This window comes from Topomyia yanbarensis, chromosome 3 (genome assembly GCF_030247195.1).
Source record: "Topomyia yanbarensis strain Yona2022 chromosome 3, ASM3024719v1, whole genome shotgun sequence".
Lineage (NCBI taxonomy): Eukaryota > Metazoa > Arthropoda > Insecta > Diptera > Culicidae > Topomyia > Topomyia yanbarensis.
Window position 1 is genome coordinate 363,552,821 of NC_080672.1, and position 23,848 is coordinate 363,576,668.

General features: G+C 39.1%; 1 protein-coding gene across 4 annotated transcripts in view; it reads left to right on the forward strand.

The window, feature by feature from the left end:
- LOC131693615 (coronin-1C-like) overlaps positions 1-20,035 on the forward strand; it is a 177,577-nt gene extending 157,542 nt beyond the window's left edge. For all 4 annotated transcript variants that reach the window (XM_058981558.1, XM_058981560.1, XM_058981561.1 and 1 more), the window contains 6 exons: positions 14,858-15,160; positions 15,387-15,707; positions 16,651-17,200; positions 17,259-17,569; positions 17,635-17,829; positions 18,052-20,035. In XM_058981558.1, coding sequence (XP_058837541.1) covers positions 14,858-15,160; positions 15,387-15,707; positions 16,651-17,200; positions 17,259-17,569; positions 17,635-17,829; positions 18,052-18,180 — 1,809 coding nt within the window. In that variant the 3' untranslated portion in view covers positions 18,181-20,035. The remainder of the gene's footprint in view (positions 1-14,857; positions 15,161-15,386; positions 15,708-16,650; positions 17,201-17,258; positions 17,570-17,634; positions 17,830-18,051) is intronic.
- Positions 20,036-23,848: the final 3,813 nt, after the last annotated feature.

Here is a 23,848-nt window from a genome sequence, read left to right on the forward strand (position 1 = left end):
CAGTATAAGCTTGGGCATGGAAATTATGATAAGTAGCTTTGAAATCTATAACAAAAATAAAGAATTGTGAAATTTTCATCTATGGAGTGATGCGCAGCTATGTTTGAATTTTTTACATGCATAAAAAGGCAAGTCGGGCCTAGCAGGCCCGCTATGCATGCAATATTTACTAGAAATACCACGGGTTTTACACATTAATATTTATCTGAAAAAACCTGTTTTAATCCACCTAGAGGTGCAATTGTGCCTTTCTCATTTCTCCAAACTATGATTTAATAGCTGGTTCGTACAATATCACTTTATGGAAATGTCTTTCATTCTTATTACACTTGGTAAGTATATATAAGAGCACCTTTTTGCATTCATCGCGGTATCGGTTTAAATCGGAGTTTTCTATGTGATCGACCTCCACAACCCGTAACTCCGGTGCTGGAAGTCGGATGGAGATGGAATTTAATATCAGTTTCTGGGGACGCAACACCTTTCATTTGAGACTAAGTTGAGCAAATCTAGCCATTTTCGAGAAACCAATATAACCGTTATTCTGACTTTGCATGCTTCCGGATCCGTCGATGGTGGCCAGTGTGGCCAAAGAGACTTTGAATGACTGTTGGGGACCTAGATCTACAAATTCAACAGTTGTGTTTACATTTTGGAAAAAAATCACCTTTTTACATTCATCGCAGAATTCGTTAGAATCGGGATTTGCTGCGTGATCGTACGTATCATCCTGTAATTCAGGAACCAGAACTCGGATCCACACAAAATTCAACAGCAGCTGATGGACCTTTCATTTAAAATTAAGTTTGTCAAAATCGGTTCAGAAAATTCCGAGAAACCGATTTGGAAAAATCAACAAATTTTGTTTTGTAACCATACTCTTCAACTCGTAATTCGGAACAAGATGTCGGTTGAAAATGAAATTCAATAGCAACCTATGGGAATATTATACCTTTCATTTGAATCTTAGTTTGTAAAAATCGGTTCAGCCATCTCCGAGTAACCGATGTGGACATTTTGTTAACAAATCCGCACATACACACATACATACACACTAGGATGGGGCAAAATGATCGTTTTTTCAGCACAGCACTTTTTTGGTTCCATTTGGGGTCCCAAACAACTGTGCAAAATTTGGGGTCGATTGGATTTGACCCGGCGTAGCGCATTGCGTTTGAAATTTGTATGGAAATTAGTATGGGAAAACCTACTTTTTTGCATTTTCAATTTTACAGACAACAATTCTTTCTGCAGTATACCAACAATTAGATAGAAGTGTAGTCCAGGATATGCTGAACAACTTTGCCGAAGGATGTATGGTGCTAGAATGTCTCTACAACAAGTTATAGCTGTTCAAAGTTCGATAGATCGAATTAATTGCCACAAATCATTTTTTTGCCAACACTGCGGGTGTACCAATGACATTTCATATAGCATACCAAAATAACATCATATACATTAGATTTACAACATTGGTATGTTTGGATGAATTAATCATAAGCCTTAGCTCAATTTCATGGACATAGGTAGTTTCGCAATAGGGCGTAGTGAGGGGAGAGGGAGGGAGACTTTTAAATATGGAAATTTCAACTGAAATAACTGAAAACTTATTGAATTGGAATGTTCAGATGAATTATTTTGCAACATTTTTACAATCCACAAGAACCCCAGTTCAACAGCAATTTTTACTTCAGGTTATCGAACAACATCGAAAAGAGCAACCTATCAAATCAGTGCGTATTAAACTGAAATATAAGGTCTGTTCCAGTACCAGGAGAAACTGGAAGTACTCCGGAGAAAATCGTTCCTGTACTCTCTTCTTCTCTTTTTTCTTCTTCTGGTAGCAAACCGGAGTAAAAAGGAGCAAAGATTTTTTGCTCCTGTTTACTCCGGAGTGACTTCCGTGTACTGGAACAAACCTATAATCAATGCATTCCTCTGACATATCAACTCGACATCAGTTGATTCAGTCTACAACTTTACTTCAATTGATATAGTCAATGTCAAGTCAATTCAGAGGAATACAGTATGTTTCGTTTCATCGTTATTATTATGCATAGGACATTGTGCAAATGTTTTAAAATAATACATCTTAACATTTCAACTCGACAAGATTTCAGATATTTCAGTTAGAATTTCTATATGTTGAAGTCCCCCCCCCCTCTCCCCTCACTACGCCCTATTGAGAAACTACCTGCGCCCATGAAATTGAGTTAAGGCTTTTGAATCATTCATCAAAACATACCAATATGTTAAATCTAAAGTATATGATGTTATTTTGGTATGCTATATGAAAAGTCATTGGTACACCCGCAGTGTTGGCAAAAAAAAACGATTTTTGGCAGTTAATTCGATCTATCGAACTTTGAACAGCTATAACTTGTTGTAGAGACATTCTAGCACCATGCATCCTTCGGCAAAATTGTTCAGCATATCCTGGACTACACTTCTACCTAATTGTTGGTATACTGCAGGAAGAATTGTTGTCTGTAAAATTGAAAATGCAAAAAAGTAGGTTTTCCCATACTAATTTCCATACAAATTTCAAACGCAATGCGCTACGCCGGGTCAAATCCAATCGACCCCAAATTTTGCACAGTTGTTTGGGACCCCAAATGGAACCAAAAAAGTGCTGTGCTCGGTTGATGAGGTTATGATTACGTTTTTCCATATAACAATGCCCCACCCTAATACACACATACACATACACACATACATACATACACACATACATACACACAGATATTTTGCGATCTCGGCGAACTGAGTCGAATGTTATATGAGACTCGGCCCTCCGGGCCTCGGTTAGAAAGTCGGTTTTTGGAGCAATTGCATAACCTTTCTATATAAGAAAGGCAAAAGAATAATATTTAATTAGCTTAATAAGCATGAGTCCAATGTTATCTTCATGTGATTATAATTTGCAAAGGTTAGTGGAATGCGTTTGAACGTGTAGGGAATGGGGGTTTAGTAGAGTGGGTGTGGAGGATGCGTCAGAAATCCTTCATCTTATTTCGGTATACGGGGTGGATGCAGGAAATCTGGGCGTGAGGGTGATCCAAGAAGAGGGGAGTGATGAAGGAGGGACGTGTAAGGGCAAGGTGGGGAGGGGGGGAAGGGGCGGCTACGCAATACTCAACTGCATATTTTGACTTCCATTTGAGACTTGGTTTGAGAAAATCGGTTCAGTCATCACCGATGAACCGATGTGACTTTATGCCCGGAATTCCGGACTTCCGGAATCGTCGATAGTGGACAATATATTCAAAGAATGTTTGATTGGCAATCAGTGATCTAGATCTACGATTAGAAGTAATTTGGTGACCAGTTCAATAGTTTTTAGCCTCTGAGGTATTACGATTGTACCGATTTATATGGGAAATTCCAGTGTATCCTTACTAACACCCCTGTAACTCCGGAAGCAAGAGTCAGAACCGAATGAAATTCAGCAGCAGTCAATGGCATTACTGTATCTTTCATTTGAAATTAAGTTCGTAAAAATCGGTAGAGAATTCGTTGTGGAATGGGTGTGATATTAGCTTAGGAACTTGGCGGGTTCCCCGAGGGCGTCATGAACCGTCATAGGTGGCCAATGTGGTCAAAGCTGCTTTGATTGATCATTAGTGATCAAGACCCGCAAACTAGAGTAATGTTACATCAATTTTAATATGTTTTACATCATTTGAACATTATGGTGGTACCAGTTTATATGGGAATTTGCTGTGTGACCGCACTCTTCAACCCGTAACTCCGGAACCGGAAGTCGGATCAACTAAAAATTCAATAGCAGCTTATGGGAGCGTTATACCTTTCAGATGAAACTAAGTTTGCGAAAATCGGTTCAGCCATCTCTGAAAAAATTGTGTGAGTTTAAATGACACACACACATACACACACACACATACACACATACATACACACACACAGACATTTGCCGATCTCGACGAACTGAATCGAATGGTGTATGATACTCGGCCCTCCGGGCCTCGGTTAAAAAGTCGATTTTTACAGTGATTGCATAGCCTTTCTTTATATGAGAAAGGCAAAACATTTTGATGTGTTCATCTTCATATTAGCAGGTATTTTTTTTTCAAGTTTTGATTGATTTTTTTTACCTTTTCTTATAAGAAAAAATAGCATACGATAATGACGTGTGTCATTTTTTTGGGTAAATACTTTTATTTCACCCACTGTGGTCTACTTGACAATTATTTGGATACAACGTACCCTAACTTTGTCGTTATTGTCTATTTTTGTTGTCTATTCTTTGTGTTATAGTTGTCGTAATTATTCAAATTGTAGGATCTAGAAGCAACAAAAAATTGAAATGGCTATAAGATCTGCCCATGCTTTCAATCGTCTCAAGAAATCTGAAATAATGGAAGAAATTCGAGCAAATTCAACACCAGACAATTCCGAAGCTGATTTGCAAAGCGAGGAAGACGATGTGAATGATATTGCTTCCGACGATGAATCTGATGCGGACTCAGAAGAAGAATCTGAATATGTACTCCGGTTATGCTTCAGAAGAAATTAATACCAACCCAGAAACATTTATTGGTCGTGTTCAAACAAAATGGAGCTCAGAACCAATCGACGGTCGACGTAATCTTCCGAATACTCACCTTTTGGAAAAAAAAAATCACTTTTTTACATCCATCGCCTTATACGCTGAAATCGGGATTTGCTGCGCGTTCGTACTAATCATCCGGTAATTCCGGAACCGGAAGTCGGATCATGTAAAAATTCAACAGCAGCCAATGGGAATGCTGTACTTTTCATTTGAAACCAAGTTTGTAAAAATCGGTAAAGAATTCGCTGAGAAATAGGTATGACATTATCTTAGGAACTTGGTAAGTGCCCCGGGGCATCAAGAACCGTCATAGCTGGCCAATGTGGTCGAAGCACCTTCGGTGGGTCTTTAATGATCTAGACATGCAAAGCCAAGTAATGTTGCACATATTTTAATATATAATGCATCATTTGGACATCATGGTGGTACCAGTTTATATGGAAATTTGCTGTGTGATCGTACTCTTCAATCCGTAACTCCAGAACCGAAAGTCGGATCAATAAAAAAATCAATAGCGACTGATGGGAAGGCTGTATCTTTCATTTGAGACTAAATTTGTGCAAATCGGTCCAGCCATCTCGAGAAAAATCGGTGAGATTGTTTGCCACATACATACATCCATACACACATACACACATACAGACATTTTACGAACTGAGTCGAATGGTATTAGAGATTTGGCCCTGCGGGTCTCGGTTAAAAAGTCGAAATTTCGAACGATTGCATAACCTTTCTATATGAGAAAGGCAAAAAGGGGCTTGAATTTAAACGGGCCTGAGAGGCCCGGCTTGCCCTTTAATGTTAGGATTTTAGCTTGCCTTCACAAGGGTTAACGATGTTCGGAGGAAAATATATGGATGTTGAAATACAGTAATTATCCGTTAACATCAAAAAAATTAAAGGGTTGTGTACAAGACACGACCGCAGTTACATTAAAAATTCAGCATTATTAACCCTTAAAGACTCAAATAATTTTTTTCCATTATATATTCGTCCTAATAACGACAGTTTGCTAATAACTATGTTTTAATACGGGACGAGAATCCTTTGAAACAATTCGAACCATGTCGCGCCGGCGATTCGTTTCTGCTGCATACACACAGACGAACATTCCGCTTTCGCAGCTCATGTCAAATGAGCACTATGTAACACAAGGCGATCTCTTTTATTAACTTTTTGGTGCAGACGGATCCTTTTGTGCGACAAATTAAAATATTTTCATCATTCTTTTTGGTGTGGCTTTCGCTTAGTCGCAGGGTTGCCACATTCACTGATTTCCTTAAAGGTTTAGAAAAACTATCGGGTTGGTAGATTATTTTGAAGAATATTTGCATATATTAGGATTCACTGGTGAAGGTACATAATTACCAAGCACAAAGTTAATACAAGTTAAAAAAAGGAATTTTCTAAGTGAGTACTTTTTCAATTATGTATTTGTCCTAATAAGGACAGTTTGCTAATAACTATGTTTTGGGATACATTACGAGAATCCTATGGAACCTGCACGGATGATGCACACGGCATAAACCAGCAATTCGCAGCAGAAACGAATCTGTTCCGCCATCGTCGTTTGAAGCTGCGAACAAAATCCTTCCAGCGCACACAGACAAACGTTCCACAGTGGGATCAATCCAGAAAAGGTGGGACAAAACCTATTTGAGGCCTTAGATGTCATTTTAGAGCCAGCATTTCTTAGTAGGATATGTTCACAATATTATTCTGCAACTTTTTAAATAGAATCTTTTGTTGTTGGACTAAAGTAGAGTACCCGAGCAAAAAAAAATTTCAAAATTTTTTTTAGAGGGTCGATGTCTTCGACAAAGTTATAGAATACTATGTTTTGAATAACTTCTTTCAAGATACCACAGACATCAGACTTCAAATTTGAGGCAAAATTGTTGTTTTTTGAAAATATGATCAAAAAATCAGTTTTTCGATATTTCCATGCTAAAAACCTTAATTGAATAAATTAATATGTTCTACAAACTTGCAGGTAACACTAAAATACAACTTTTTGTTGAAGGAACTAATAACCTAAAATCAATATTTTGCTTCTAAAACTATTTTTCATATAAATTACTGTATTTTCATCAAAGATTTCTGTTTTTAGGTGCACTTTTGTGCAGCCAAACTTTGGCTATTGCAATACTCTATTATTCGTAGAATAAAACTAATACTACATAGAAACAGGATATAGTTGGACGCATTGTTTGGGTGACAGTTCATGTACGACGGTTTATAACATAAAATGTGTCTATATTATTTTTAATTTATATACATTATTAGCCATTAACAAAATCTTACATTTTGTACGCACTTACAAGTGTATAGAACATATTTAGTTGATCAATTACGGTTACAATATGAAAAAGTGAAAAAATAATATAAATTTTGAATTTAAACTGCCAAAGAACAACGATTTCGGCTCAAAAAATAAATAAATGGTATTTTCAACAGAATTGTTCCAAATACAATATTTGACCACTTTGCTGAAGACCTCAACCACTTAAACAAAATTTGATTTATTTAGTTCGGGATTTCTACTTCAGTGTAACCAATAAGATTAGTTCTACAAATTCATAAAAGTAGAATAACATCTATTTGAGGCCTTAGATATGATAGAATCTAAGTGTGTCGAAAGATATTCACAATATAATTGAATCATTTCTATTTTTTTTTAGATGGTTGAGGACTTTAGCAAAGTTGTATAATATTCAATTTGGAACATTTTTGTTAAAAATACCTTATACATACTGTAGATTTATTTTTTAATCCGAAATCGTTGTTCTTTGGCAGTTTAAATTCAAAATTTATATTAATTTTTCACTTCTCCATATTGTAACCTTAATTGATCAACTCAATATGTTCTACATGCTTGTAAGTGCGTGCAAAATATAAGATTTTGTTAATAGCTAATAATGTATATAAATTAAACATAATATAAGCACATTTTATGTTATAAACCGTCGTACATGAAAGGTTACCCAAACAACGCGTCCAACTATATCCTGTTTCTATGTAGTATTAATTTTATTCTACGAATAATAGAGTATCGGAATAGCCAAAGGTTGGCTGCACAAAAGTGCACCTAAAACAGAAATCTTTGATGAAAATAGAGTAAATTAATATGAAAAATAGTTTTAGAAGCCAAAATATTGATTTTAGGTTATTAGTTCCTTCAACAAAAAGTTGTATTTTAGTGTTACCTGCAAGTTTGTAGAACATATTAATTTATTCAATTAAGGTTTTTAGCATGGAAATATCGAAAAACTGATTTTTTGATCATATTTTCAAAAAACAACAATTTTGCCTCAAATTTGAGTTCTAATGTCTGTGATATCTTAGAAGAAGTTATTCAAAACATAATATTCTACAACTTCGTCGAAGACATCAACCCTCTAAAAAAATTTTTTGAAAAAAAAATTGCTCGGGTACTCTACTTTAGTCCAATAACAAAATATTCTATTTAAAAAGTTGCAGAATAATATTGTGAACATATCATACGAAGAAATGCTGGTTCTAAAATGACATCTAAGGCCTCAAATAGGTTTTGTCCCACCTTTTTTAGATTGGTCCCACTGTGCGTTCCCCTTCCGTAGCTCGTGATCTAATGAAAGATATAACAGCTATCCCACAAGCAACAATAGCGATAATCCAACTGGTTCTGCCAGCAGAGCAGGCATGGCAATGAAGGAATTCGGTAAAAAACATTCCTTTTATATCAAACGATGAATTGTGTAGGACGCTTTTGAATGTCGAGATGATGTCCGTGTTAGGGAAAGTCTTGCGCAAATTTGTGAAAATTGTATATGTTTTCCCTATTGATTGCATATTTACGGATTTTTCAATAGTGTGCTAATAAAATACACAGATAAATTTGATATTTTTTTACTGGGAATTTTCTGAATCGATTGGTGTTCGAATCATGAAAATCCATCAATAATTAACAAAACGTAAGCGAAAATATTGTCTGTTTTCATACATTTTCCCAATGTTTTTACAATATTACGAATTTTTCAATAGTGTACGGTCGAAATAACAATTTATAGTTGCAACCAATTTTTAAGTTGGACTTCTCTGAATCTATTAGTATTTAAATGACGCAAATCCATCAACAATTGACAGCGATACAGTTGTTTAAAATTATGCCACATTTTCGTGACGCAGTTCGAAATAAGATTTTAGTTTTACACCTAGGCCCAGCCCCATATTGTAGAGTAAATCATTTTCAATGCTAAAACCGGAATTTTTTTATTACGGATTTAATATAATTGAAAACATTTTTCGAGGATCGGACAACGCATTTTGTAAACGAGGTTTAATGAATAATCTCTCTATATATCTTATCAATTTTTTGAAATATGGCTAAGGGAAGATCATTTTCTGATAGCCCCCAATGTTTTGTATGAAGATAATTTGATTGTTATTTCCTTACATAGACTTTCTTATTTGCGGCCCCCCTCAATTTTTATCAGTGCACTGTAAACTGCCCAGTAAAAAAATGAATTTTTGAAAACTCAGTCGGCCCACCCCTGAGTCGATGCAAAGTCCCACCAGGAGTACTTGTACCAAATTTGAAGAAAATCGGACAAGTCGAGCTATCGGACCAACGAGCCTGAAGTTTGTAAGAGATTTTTCGAAGGCTTTGTTGAAATTGAAGAATTGATCCACAGGGTTCCTGTTCCCATGTCGTAAGAGGCGACTGAAAACAGGAGTCCTCAAGTCAAGGTGTTTCTCCGTCCGAGAACTGAATGGCTGGCAGGACTGAAATATGCCAGTCGCGCACGGAGTGTCGCGGGTCTTACACTTGCTGTGTACGCGAATCTCTTCGCAATTCGTGGGATTCAAATGATGGTCATGTCCCTAATACCCATGTCGGGGTTCGCTATAGGCGATTATAAGCCAACGTGTTTGGTATCTTTTAGTTGCTCTACAACAAATGCTGATGATGAAATGTGTAGTGCAGTAATCGAGTTTGGTTAGAGTAGCACAAATTATTCTTCAACATAAATGTACAGCAACTATGAATCTATCCTGCCTTGTGCAGGAAGGAAAAGCTTCCGAACCTTTGGTTCAAGAACCGTATCTCTATAAAGGAAACTTCTACCCCCGTCTTCGTAGCTTTCAACAAAAATGGCATGACAAATCCACGTGAAATGCCTCGTGTATGTATACTTGCGAATAGTGCTATTGACGCATGTCTTATATCCGACCGCACAACTCGCGATATTTGTGCTGTCACGGTAAATAGGACTGTTGACAATATAAACAAGAAATACGTCTATTGTTCGGCATATTTGCCGCATAATGAACCATCACCTTTTGATGATTTCAAAAGGGTTGTATCATACTGTGGCAGAAATGGGTTACCTCTTATGATCGGTAGTGATGCAAATGCCCACCACATAATTTGAGGCAGCTCAGATATCAATTTGAAAGGCACTAAATTAATGAAATATTTAAGTAGTACAAATTTACACATTCTTCATGCAGGAAACCGCCCAACATTTGCACGAGCTGGCAGAGAAGAGAAGTGTTAGATGTAACTCTCTGATCTGACGGTATTACGCATGAATGGGCAAACTGGCTCGTACCAAACGAGCTCGAACCGTCGTTATCTGATCATAAGTACATCGTCTTTGATCATTTAAACGTCTCGCTAGATTTCGTCACATATCGTAATCCTAAATCTACGAACTGGGACCTCTACGAAGAGGGCTTGGCGACTAGGTTTCAAGGGTATCTTCCGACGATTTAATCTCCAAGTGACTTGGATGAGGTCGTGAATAAAAAAAGCTCACTCATAGTTGCAGCATACCAAGAGGCTTGCTCGCTTCGAGTTATGCGTGCTTCTAGAGGAACACCTTGGTGGAATACCGAACTTGTTCGACTCAAAAAGTTATGTAGAAGAGCTTGGAATTGCAGACGCAGGGACGGGTCGGAGGCACTTAAGTTGGCTCGTAAAGCATACAGAAATGCCCTTCGATCCTCTGAGCGAAGTGGTTGGAAAAGCCTCTGCACAAATGTCCCAGTCTCAACGAGACTAGTAGATTAAATAAGTTACTTTCTAAATCGAAAGACTCTCATGTCAGTTCAATTAGAACTGCTGATGATGAATACTCGTCTCACGAAGTACGCAACTGTCGTTTTGACACACACTTTCCACGCTATACGGAGCCATCATTGACAACTGACCCTGAATTTTTCTGATTCCTGGCCATTTGCTCGAAGAATTGTGACAACCGAATGGATCAAATGGACCCTTGGAAGTTTTTCTCTTTATAAGCTTCCGGGAAAAGTTCTTCAAAGAGGATATGAACATTTCGAGCATATTTTGAGAAATGTTCTTATTTGTAGTCTTACAACAGGATACATTCCATTAGCGTGGCGGGAAATAACTATTGAATTCCCAAAGGTGGTTTCCATCACTTATGAAGAGGCAAAGAGCTTTAGACCATTAAGTCTGATCTCCTTCTTTCTCAAATTAGTGAATCGTTTAATCGACCACTACATTCAGGATGTTAGCTGCCTCCAATATTGAGCTTATTCCTCAAAAACAATCAAGCCTAAGAGTTTTTCTTGGCATTGAAGGTGCCTTTGACGTGTCTTTCGAATCTATTTTTGAAGCAGCACCCAGCACCTTCATATATCACGAACTGGATACACCCAATGCCTAGTAACCAAATCTGTGCTCTTCGTTAGGACAAGTAGAGGTAAGGAAACTGTCTGGGGATATCATCAAGGTGGTTCGCTGTCACCACTTCCATCAAACCTTGTCGCCGATGACTTGTTGAGGAAATTTGATGAGCTTGGGTTTCCGATATATGGTTTCGCCGATGATTATCATGTAATGATTTGTATTAACACTCTTTTTGATTTGATGCAGCAAACTTTGTGTGCTTTTGAGCAATGGTGTCTTCGTGTTGGACTATCAGTTACTTCAAATAAAACATCAATGGTTTTTTTCATGCAACGCCCGTTGCAGTTTTTTGACTCTGAAATTATTGTCGTTGATCAAGTTAAGTACATTGGGGGCAATTCTTGACTCAAAACTTAATTGGACAGCTCACATCGTTTCAGAATCAAGAAAGCTTGCATGACCTTCGGCCAACATAAACGGGCTTTCGGCAAATCTTAGGAACTCAGGTCTGGTTATTGTTTGTTCGTGTTGCTGTGTTATTTCACTACTCCGCTGAAAACGCTAAATACCGTTGAATTTGGTCCCGTGAAACATTGATTTTCACATAAAATCATGGAGAACCATCGGGGACGGGGATATATCAAGTCGTTGTTTGTAGCGTCGTAAAGCCCACGATATATGAAAATATCTTACTGCACTATCTGGGGCAGGGTGTCATTCTAAAATCTAAAATCAAACGATGCCACGTTTTTGCGTCACTATTTTGAACGCTAATAACTACGTTATTTATGAACGGATTTCCGTCTGGTTATCACCAAACAATTCGGAATTAAGTTTTATTGCTATAGTGTTTTCAATAGCACACTTTTGAAAAACAAGCAAAAATGAATAGATCTCGAAAAACGTGAAAACTCCCATACATCAGTCAATCCATCCCCGGCAGAGCCGTCAATAGGGAGCACGTTAGTGACTCAAACGAACACGAATAGTTATAAATAAATGTGCCGCGTGCCTGTTTGAATCAGTTGTTGCTCTTTTGCCAGACAAGCAACATCGTGCCTATAGCGTCTCGTACGACCGATTTGAGCACCCAGCGCACTACGCTTCTATGAATGACGTCATCATCGAATATGTAAAGAATATCATTCCTCGAGCGAGTTCATTCTCCCGTTGAACGTCGGGCCGTAAAGAACAGCAGTAGCAATCAGGCATGTTGACAATGCGCTGCGATGAGTGTTGCGTTTGATCATTGATACCACTGGGGGTGGGGACGACGACAGGTCTAGACATCCAGCGGCCCAGCGCTCGTGATGTCTCCTTTCCATGGCTCTGAATGATTTTGCCGATGACGTCATCCTCGGATATATAACTTTCAGCATTTCTCGGGCGAGCTCATTCTCTGGTCGAACGTCGGAGTGGAGACGATAGCAGTAGCCGTCAGATATATTTAAATTATACAGGGCGCTGTGTACTGCTTTGCACACCACAACTGTAGAGTTACGGCACTCAGTGTCAGTGCTAGTCAGCATGCCGTTGCGATGAATCTAGTACCGCGTTGATTTTTGCGACAGGGGGACCAGTCTAAGGCACTCGGACGCACTAGAGGTGCAGGAATCCGTGTTGTTTCACCGGTGTTCAAAATGGTCATATTGAAGTTGTCGCAAAGCTCATGGAGTGAGGTAGATCGATTATCGTCATGAAGGCAACCCCATGCCGTACCGTGGGAGTTAACACTAATCACCTAACACTAGCCTCGGTGCGGGTAGGAGTTCCGCAATATCGCAAAGCCGTGGATGGCTAACTGAGGCTCTAGGGGGATGCAGGTGGAATCAATTGAAATTGCCTTTAATTCTGGTTTGGCAAGCGACCACTTCAATGCCTGGTGTCGATGGGAGGTCGATTCGATTAAAAGAATAGAAGAGAATTTTTTTGATCCCCAAAAGTACTCCTCCGTAAGAGTCATCTCGATCCAAGCGAATAATATTGAAATAGTGGAAGTGTAGATCTATTTCTGAAGTAAGCCATTCCGTTTTTGTATATTATGACCAGGCATTGCATTTATCACTCATATGAGTAAATGAGTCGGGATAATTTACCATTCCGACAACAAAAACTCACATTTTCACACGAAAAGCTCCGGATAAATAAAACCGCCGGAGAATGAGCAAATGAGTTTATCATGGTATCCTTTTTGCGTTCGCTGCCTTGCTGGTACTATTCCAAAACACGACAAAACAAGGTTAACGTACTTCTCTGGCGATTTTCGTTGAAATGAAGTGCATATTTTGGCACTTGTATTTATTTCCACGGAAATAACATTTTATCACCTTCTCCGGTGAGAAGAAAAAACCCTGAAAAAAATTATCGGAAAAAAGTATTCCCGCGCTATTTGTGGAGACGCAGAATTTCGCGACTCATCTTATCCCGGAAAAGTGAGTGAAAATTACAATGCCTGATTATGACGCAAGCTGGTTCCAGCCGGACAATATGACGGGCCTTTCATCGGGGCCTTATGACCTGGGCCGTTCTGATTCTTATGCGTCATGATGTCCGAAACTATGAATGTGTCATTGAATCCTGGACTTTCTGACGCAGAGCCTCTGCGTCATAACACCCCAATATCTTGTCAGCCATATAATCCCGGTGACGCAGTACGGATTTCGGGCGTTGAAACTCTAGGATGATTGCGGACGTTATGACGCACATTATTTTGGGACGGTATATACGAAAGTATGTGTCACAGTGTCCAGGATATTGACTGCGACATAAGATCCGAAATCGAACGTGTCTCATAACGTCCGGGATATTATGACGCACAAGGGATGCATGATAATATTCGAAAATAAATGTGCGTCATAAGTCCGGGACATTATGACGCATATTCGTTGTCGGATGTTATGGCGCAGCTTTGTTCGTCATAATGTCCCGAACGTTTTGACGCAACATACTTTGGATATTATGATACGGTGATGCCCCTTAATTCAATACTGCCCACGGGGCCCTGAGTGGTCTTAAGGTTGGACAGAGAAAGGGGAAAATTCGCAAACGAAAAAAGCAGTTTTTTCCACACCGTATGTCAGATCTTCATAAAAATCAATCAGCAGGACTGTAACAACATTCTACATACTGATTGATTTTTATGAAGATCTGACATACGGTGTGGAAAAAACTGCATTTTTCGTTTGCGAATTTTGTGCATTCTCTGTCCAACCTTGAGACGGCCCTGGGTGAATCCAGATTTGTGTAACTCTTTACCCCATCATACCAACAAAAATTTCTTCGCGTTGCAAACGTAGAGATCCAGAGTTATACAGGGTCTAAATCTAAAGCACCAAAATTAGCACTAGTTTGACACTTCCGAAAAGTCATACGTGTTGCATGACGTCTAATCAACTGGCTGGTTTCGAGTAATATCTCGGGGAGCCAAGAACGAAATTAATAGAAAAGTGGTTCATCTATCCCCGCTCTCCCTAATACACGAAATGTGCCAACAAAGTTGCTTTGATTTACTCTTTATACAAAATTGCAAAAGATTTTTGTAATAAGAAATGCTATTAACTAACCGCAACCATCGAACAAATCCTTTCAATTTCCCATTTAACACTATTGACCGCTACGTCTTTTTCTCTTTTCCGCCCCAACAGTTATGGTTCCGTGGAGTACGGCCGTCCAAATTTCGCCACGTGTACGGTCTACCAACGCGGAAGGAATGCTGCTACACCGACATCAGCGTAGTCCGCAGCGGCAACGATGGCAACTTTTGCGCTGTAAATCCCACATTCCTGGCGATCGTCGCGGACACCACGTTCGTGGTGATACCGATCAACCAGACCGGACGCATTGACTTTCAGTGCTGCAAAGTGATTGGTCACACCGGACAGATATTGGATCTCAAGTGGAACCCTTTCGACGACAACATGATCGCTTCCGCGTCCGATGATTGTACCGTAAGTAGTTCGCATCACAGACTAATGGGGTTTTCGATTGATTGACACCGGTGTAGTGGAGTGCACTGAAACTGCACTGTTTTTGCACTTTCTAGCAGAAGTGCAGAAAACTGGGTATGTTCCATTGACACTTCTGCTAGAAAGTGCAAAACCAGTGCAATCCACTACACCGGTGTCAATCAATCGAAAATCCCATAAACGAATAATAACAAACTTGTTTTTGTAGATCAAACTATGGAAGATCCCGGAGGGCGGCCTCACAAGCAATCTGAGCGAATGTTCGATCGAGTTAGTTGGCCATAAGCGCAAAGTTTTGCACATTGAGTGGCACCCGACGGCGTCCAACGTGCTAATCAGTGCCGGATTCGATCACCTAATCTGCGTGTGGGATGTAGGCAATACCGACAAACCACTGCTGAACGTGGTCAGCTGCCACGTGGACATGATCTATAGCTTGGCAGTTAGCAGAGACGGGTCGCTAATCGCGACGACCTCCAAAGATAAGAAACTACGGATTATTGAGCCCCGGAGTGGGATTGTGGTTTCGGTAAGAATACACAACTCGATGGTAGGGAGATATTATGGTTCATGCAGAATATTCCGTCACTGACGCAGGAATAACATTGCCTTCATCACTACAGAAAGACTATTCATGGTTAGACAGATTTTTCTTACAGCCAATTTTTTAAAGAATGCATACAAAAGTAATAGGAATGTTTAAATTCACTCATGAAAACTGGAACATGATATAAAATGTAGATAGGCTTTTTTAGCCATTTTTTCTATTATCAGCTTACCCATTTGAAGCCGTTGGTTAGAGCAACGTTTGCCATCTTCGTTCAATGCATTGGGTCAAATGGTAAGGCGCGATAATTGCCGCGCCACTCGATTTGAATTTTCGTTGTGCTCAAACTAGAGTATTTCATCGTTTTTAGGGCTTTTGTGTTGTTAGATTGGTTTTTAATTGATTATGATGATCGTCCCACCTCATACCCCCACAAAGGTGTAAGCTGAACGATTTATCTAGAAGATAATTGATATTTTAACTCATGACAAGACGCAAAAAAATGGACTGGTTCAATTTGCAGACATAGCCTTTCCTTCAAAAGAACGTAACCAGATATATTTCGAATATTCCATAACAACGAAGCAAAGCTGTTGATGCCAATTATATTCATATATTATATAATTATATTCATATACGGAATATAATATATAATATATTAAATTCCATCGATTGTAGGCCGAGTAAATAGTGAGGTACTCTCCTTAATAGGGTGGAAATAGGCCCTTTACCCTGTATCGTTGCGATTTTATCAGAACGTTGTAAATTCCTCTCCTATTAGTGACGGAGTATTCTGTTTAAACCATTACATTTCTACCTACAAACGAGTTTATTCTCGAATGTCGATATAGTAGAGCTGTGCCGCATGCTAATAATAAATATTCAATGAACCCAAATCAACTAATTCATTTCATGTTCATTTCAGGAGGGGACATGTCACTTGGGAACCAAGTGTTCGAAAGCCGTTTTCCTGGATAACAACCGAATTTTGACGACTGGATTTTCTCGACATTCGGACCGCCAGTATGCCGTATGGAACCAGCATGATTTAAAGAAACCACTGGCACAGGAAGTAATCGACAGTTCGAGCGGAGTGGTAACACCATACTTCGACTACGACACCAAGATGATCTATCTGGCCGGGAAAGGTGACGGTAACATACGGTACTACGAAGTAGTAGACGAACCGCCGTACGTGTACTATCTGAATCAATTTCTATCGGGTCAACCCCAAAAGGCGTTGGGTTTTATGCCGAAGCGAGGCGTAAATGTATCTCAATGTGAAGTGTTTCGCTTTTACAAACTACACGCTACTGGGAACATTTGCGAACCAATCTCGATGATTGTGCCACGCAAGTCAACTCTGTTTCAGAATGATCTCTATCCGGACACACTGGCGAACATTCCGGCGATTGGGGCCAAGGAATGGTTCCAGGGTCGGAATGTGCAACCGATATTGAGGTCCATGAAAACTGGTTAGTATGAATTTTGTTACTGTTACATTAAGGAAAATATGGTTGATTTTCATTTCAGGTGAATCAATTGTGGAGACGGCCAGCCAGAAGAACCGCACAGAAAGTAGGACTAGTATTGTTGGTCTCAACAATAAGCACATTTTGAACAGTCATCATGGTAATCACAATGGAACTCACAATAACAGTCATAGTAATATCACCAACGGTACTGCAAACAATGGTAACTATACAAACGGTGGCAGTGTAGGACCAATGGTCAATGGAAAAAGCAACAAAGAGAACGAAATCGACAACCGAAAGCTGGATAACAATACAAAGAAGTTTGCATTCCTATCACAGCCAACAATACCGGATTATAGGTCACAGACGGTAACATTTAGCTATGCTACTTTTGTATGAATCTTGAATATGATTTTGTGATTCTCCCAAAACAGATCATCGAGAAAAGTCAGAAAACCACGACAAACCAGAGTACAAAGTTCCACCAGTTGCAGGCAATTTTTGGACAACATCAGACGGCTAATAACAAGGACATTACCAACCTGCAGAACAATCTGTTAAGCAGTTCAAGGAACAGCTCGCGTAACAATTCACTGGAGAATATCAACCTGTTGAACTCAGAGAATGAGGTAAATTTTTAAAGTGCTCGTTTGTTGACGTTACGTCAGTTCACTGAAAAAGAATTCCAGTGTACTTAGTAGTAGTTAGCAGCGTCAGCCCCGATTTGCAATGTGTTGATGACATCATATGAAACATTCCGCCGAAATCTTGCTACGTTTATTTGTTTGTTAGACATTGAATTGTAACTTTTTTTGGTTAAATGTTTATAAATTCCCTCTTGTCTATTCTAGCTCCGAAAGGCATTTAGCAAGCAAACGGAAGAAATTAAGAGCCTGCGAAAGTCCCTCAACAACTCCGAGAAGCGGGTGCGAGAGCTGGAAGCGGAAGTTAAACGATTACAGCTACAACTGAAGCATTAGTTATCATAAGATAACCGTCTCGTTTTCTTCGTCAACAATATGGATACCAATCGTGAAAAAAGGATCAACCAGTAGAATTATATTTTTCCACTTTCTCTAAATTAGTAATTCCCGAATAACTATAGCTGTAGCGCTCAGTACGAAGCAGGTAATTCGTACTGAAGCGGTGTATTTAAGAAAAACTACACAACTATATATTCGAGTGCTTACAACTGGAAACATAACACAGTATTTAAACCATTCTCAAGCTAACTACTTATCAAAATAGCGCGTTTAAGAGATAACAACCCCATCGCTCTCTCGTTTTTGGAACAAAAAGGGTGCTAATGATGCATTGCAATGTGCATTACCCGAATCAAGGAACCCACAAGACTACCATTTCCGGATGGCCAAACTAAACTCAACTGAGACAGAGCGAGTGCTTTTATTATCGCTTACCGTTCAAACAGATGTTGCTACTAGTGTATCAAAGCTAGAATACTTGGACGATTCTTCGCTTCATGCTAATCAGTACAGCAAAATTCAGCCAAGACAGGTAAAATATGTGATTTGTGATTACAGAACAAGAAAAAAACAATTAGTAAAATAAACCGTCTACAATAGGATAATAATAATAAACATAGTAATAAGCAATAGCAGGTAAGACTTTCCCCCTAATTGTAAAGTAACCGAACCAAGCCGTGGGTGTAATAAAAGACAGTCAAACGACACAAAATAATTAGAAGTGACAAAACAGCAGCACAATGTGAGTGTTACCAAACCGACGGATAACAAAAAATATCAGTACTGGCTTCAGCAAGGTCCATCCTGAATGTGGGCTAGGCTTGGTGAAGGCAATGACAGTGAGAGCCTGCTGTTTATTGGTTTGTTTACTCGATCGACTTGACTAATCAATGGAATGATGAACTATTGCATTAGCAAAGGGCTAAAATTATGTAGATTTTAACATGTTTTCTTACATTTTGAAACTGTGATTTCTTTGGTCAATCCAGAATAAATAAAATCGTTTTGTTTTTTATTAGTACACTCCTTCGTGCGGAACTGTTGTAGTTCAGAACGCAACAATTCTTTCTACTTTTAAAATTGGGCTGTTATTGATTCCTACACATTTTTGTTTACTTACATTATTTTCATGGCGCTTCTAGTTGTTAGATACTTGTTGTGAATTTATTACGTTTAAGTTTTCAATCCTTCATCCTCTACATTCTTGTGCGAACAATGTAATATAACTAGTGCTGTATTTTGTTACCTGCATAAAGCCAGTATCAAATAGGTGCTCGGTAATGATAAAATGACCTCACTCGGGAGCAAGACAACTTTTTTTCTGCCATTAAACACTTTCTTAGTTTCTATTTTTTAATACACTATAGACGGTTGTTACTTTTTTATTTCCGATCCATTGCTATTATGGATTAATTTCTTTTACTTGAAATGCCGACTAAACTGTTCCCACTGGACACAACAAGACACGTAAAAGTAATGAGAAAAACACTAAAATAAATCGCATATGAATCAAACATTCGACTTACAACTACCATAGTTTCTATCTGCGGCAGAAACTTTTCATATTGTGTGCTACAACAACTGCTCATGATCAATACCCAATAATGGCATTTAAAAAAGAACAATTTCAAGATATCGATAATTTCGCACAAAGCAGAAATATACTGATATATTTTACCATAAATAGACATGCTTTTGTAAACGTAATTAAACCTACAACTACAATAATCCGGCGGAAATCGTGAACAATGAAAACACAGTCTTTAATTAGTCGCAAAAGCTGTAGATCTAAGTGAAATGAGGAATAATAAAGATAAGAGCAAGCAATGTTCGATGTAGCAAAGCATGGAAATCAGTTCGCATTCAATGGCATATTACATTGTGACAATGTCAGAACGAAAAGAATGCCCTGTATTTAGCCTTACTCTTACTCTACATTACGGTGGAATCCAATCGCGACACAATAATTCGAATAATAAATCCATTGCAATCCACGGTCAACGTTGAGCCTACGTCCGAGTGAGTACTAATAACCGAACAAAAACACTATAGAGTGTCTGCAACATCGGTTCTTGCCCTTTGCAAACGTTGATCAAGTTTAGCATTGTTTGGTCAGATTTATTTTGTTGAACTCAACGGCGCAGGTATTTACTAGATCTTTTTAACAGTTATGTGTCCAACAAAAAAATACCTTTAACACGCCTACGAGGGTTCCCGGGTACCCACAAATTGAAACTACTACAAACTACTTTTTGATTCTGTACAATAGAACCGGAATAATGGATCTGGTTTTCGGTAATCCGGATTTTCCGGTGTAATGTTCCAGTACTAGGATATGATTTGTAAATTTTAATAACGTCCTAGCAATATGAGTATCAAAACTCTTCAAATTGTCTCGGAAGTCTGTTTTTTCTGTTACGGGACCCTATGGCACTTTGATAAATGGAATTGGAATGGAATGGCCACTCACGGCCCCACGGGAACCTGCTCCGGAATGTCCGTTCCGGGGTCAAATCACCAAATGGTTCCAAAACCACGAGATACAGCCTACTGATGCAATTCCAAGAATTTTGATACCCATATTGCTAGTATTCCATTGATCCATTCCATTGCTTCCGGAAACCCAGATTTCCGGGAACCGAATGATGTAACCCGATTTATTTCACTAAGTCCAAAAGTGGATGAGTTCCTGAATCCAAAACGTCCAAAAGTATCGAAATCGGTTGGATATTACCTTAGTTATGACCATTTTAGTTTTGTGGGTACCCGGGTACCCACGTCGGCCTGTTACGTAGTAAAAAAATTCAGGAGCCCCTCCTCACTCCCACCCTTACTATATCAACAATATTATTAACCCAAAAGCTTGACTTAGTGAAGTTCTAAGATGTCACAAAATTTCAATTTGCAGCTATGTATAAAACATAGAAATTTTATTAATTGAAACTTAAAAAGATACCCGGGTACCGCGTCGGACACACAACGGTTAAACCAGATTAACTTGTGAGCCGGAATAAAATGTTCGATAAGCTCTAATATCTTTAGTCCAATTGCATCTGCGCCTTTCAAGAAAGGCGATCCTTACAAAAATCGGACAAAATCTCAAAAGTGGGCCGAATTTGATTCAACTTTTAAGCACTTTTTTGAGTCGACTACAAATTAACTCGAATCAATCTTTTCTAATCATTTTGCAATATTCACAGCTTATTCAAATATTTTAGCTAATTTTTTAATAAACGATTTGGTTACTTGAACCATATTATTTTTATTTGCTTCTTAAGCAGTATTTTCAATCACATTTTACATAATCTAGCTTTAACATCTACTACAAACCAATCCAAATCCACCACGAGCCAGCAGACAGCGCACACGGAAATACCAAAAACGTTCACTAGAGGCCAAACCATCGAATATATTCACAGGGTGTCTTCGGAGGAATTGTTCGTATGAATATTCTCCACAATCTGATAAAAATTGAATTGAGGCATGGCTTACTATGATTGAACTAGAAAAATAACTTTTAGCACTGACGAGGTAGAAAGTTGGTGTCTTCGACAAAGTTGTAGAAATGCTCATAATGAAGAATTGTATTGAACAATTTGCACTTGTAGGACTTAATGTTATCAATTTATAAAGCGTTTGCTAAGGCCCTCCCTATTGATTGGGACATGGTTTGCACGAAAAGTCAGTGGAAAAAGTTATATTAAAATCCCTAAATTTAAGGGTGTTAACTTTAAGCCCTACAAGTTCAAGTTGTTCAACAAAATTCTTCATTACGAGCATTTCTAAAACTTTGTCGAAGACACCAACTTTCTACCCCGTCAGTATAAAAAGTTATTTTTTTTTAGTTTGATCGTAGTAAGCCAATGCCTTATTTTGATTTTTTTTCAGTTTGTGGGTAATATTCTGACAAACAATTCGTCCAAAGATACCCTGTGAATATATTCGATGGTTTGACCTTGTAAGTAGCAGTTTGCCCACTACTCGGGTTCTGATTGCCCGGCGAACCCTTCTTTTCAGGGTGGCCTGGGTGCCTCTACAGAATTTTGGATTTTCGTAACAAAAAAGTGAACAAATAAATAGATTACTTTTACCGTGTATTCTTCCTCAACACTTCACTGGTCGTTTCTTACGGTCCGCTGCTGCTGACGATGGCGGGAAGGCGGACGGTTGCTTCCGACCGGCCGGGACTACAACGGCCGCGTTCTCCTGTGATCGTTGGCTGCTCCGGCAGCGGTCCTTAACAATTAGGCCAGGGAGGTTAGCTTTGCTCCTTTGTCGGAACCTCCCAAGCGACGGTGGTGACGAATCACCGGATTCTTTGCTCCCCGCAAAGAATCCCGGAAGGCACTGTAGTGTTCTTCCCAGGGGGAGCCGCTGTCCACCATGCTTCGCCTTCCTTGGCTATCAGCTGGGAAGGAGAGCAAGGCTCGTTTGGCTTATCCCTCCCAGCGAGGGCGGAATGGTGCGTCCGGATCCTTTGCGGTTAGCCGGCGAAGCTAAAACTCCTTTATAGTTAGCTTCCCCCGACGGCGATCCAGCACCACACACAATATGAGTGCCCAAAGCACGGGTCCGCACTTTCTGACGGATATATTCCGTCACCCACGCGCACTTCACGCAATTGCTGTTGTGGCTGTTAAGGTTCAACTGAGAAAGCTTGGAAAAGCGGCCATCTTGGAAATCGAAAAAAGCAGTTTTTTCTCCCACCGTTGTGAAAATCTTCATGAAAATTAATCAGTAATACTCTACCAATGTCCCGAATACGTTGATTCATTTTCATCAAGATTTTACCAACGGCTTGGGAAAAAACTCCTTTTTTTCATTTTCCAAGATGGTCGCTTATTGAAGCATTCTCAGTTGAACCTTAACTGTCCTGGAACGGTTTATCGAGGACGTCTTGCATATACCGTGGTCTGTCACTAACTAAACTATCACCGCGATGGCCACCTTCCACCTGACCAAAACAAAACCGACAAACTGCCTCGGTGCATAGCTGGCATCACCCTTGCATCACCAATTGAACTGCAAGAGGAGAACGGTGGCCTAACTAATCCCTATGTTATTTATCTACAAACATAAAACAAAAATTATCTAACCTAGCTGCACGAACAAAACCTTTCACATACGCGAAAATGCACAAATTTTACATGAAAAAGTGAACGGTATCGAACAGCGGTGAGCATAATTTTACATGTCGACAAACACACTATACGGAGTGTATACCCACAAATAGGTATATTTCCACCCAGTGCTAAATTGTTACCCTCACGGGTTACAACCTCTAGTGAATTAAGTTCACGTTTTTGGGGCTTCCGACCACTATGCAGCGGTGTCTTTTGATGACTCCTTCTCGATAACAAACATTTACCCAATTTGTTGAGCTGAGTCGTTTGGTCCAGGCCTCTGAAAAAATCTTCAAAATTTGAGGGTTTTTGTACGTTTCTTTTAAAATAAACGTTAAAAAAATCAACCCCCCCCCTTGAGAATTTTCTGTTTCTATTGGTCTGTGCCTTTATTGAACAGAATTACAGGTCGTCTTATGCATAGCACTACCACGCTATTGTTCCACGTTTATAGGGAATCCCATAGCACATAGGATAGTTATGGTTATTGTATTACTTAGGACATGCCCTGCCCACGAAAACAACGGTAGTGTTACGATTTG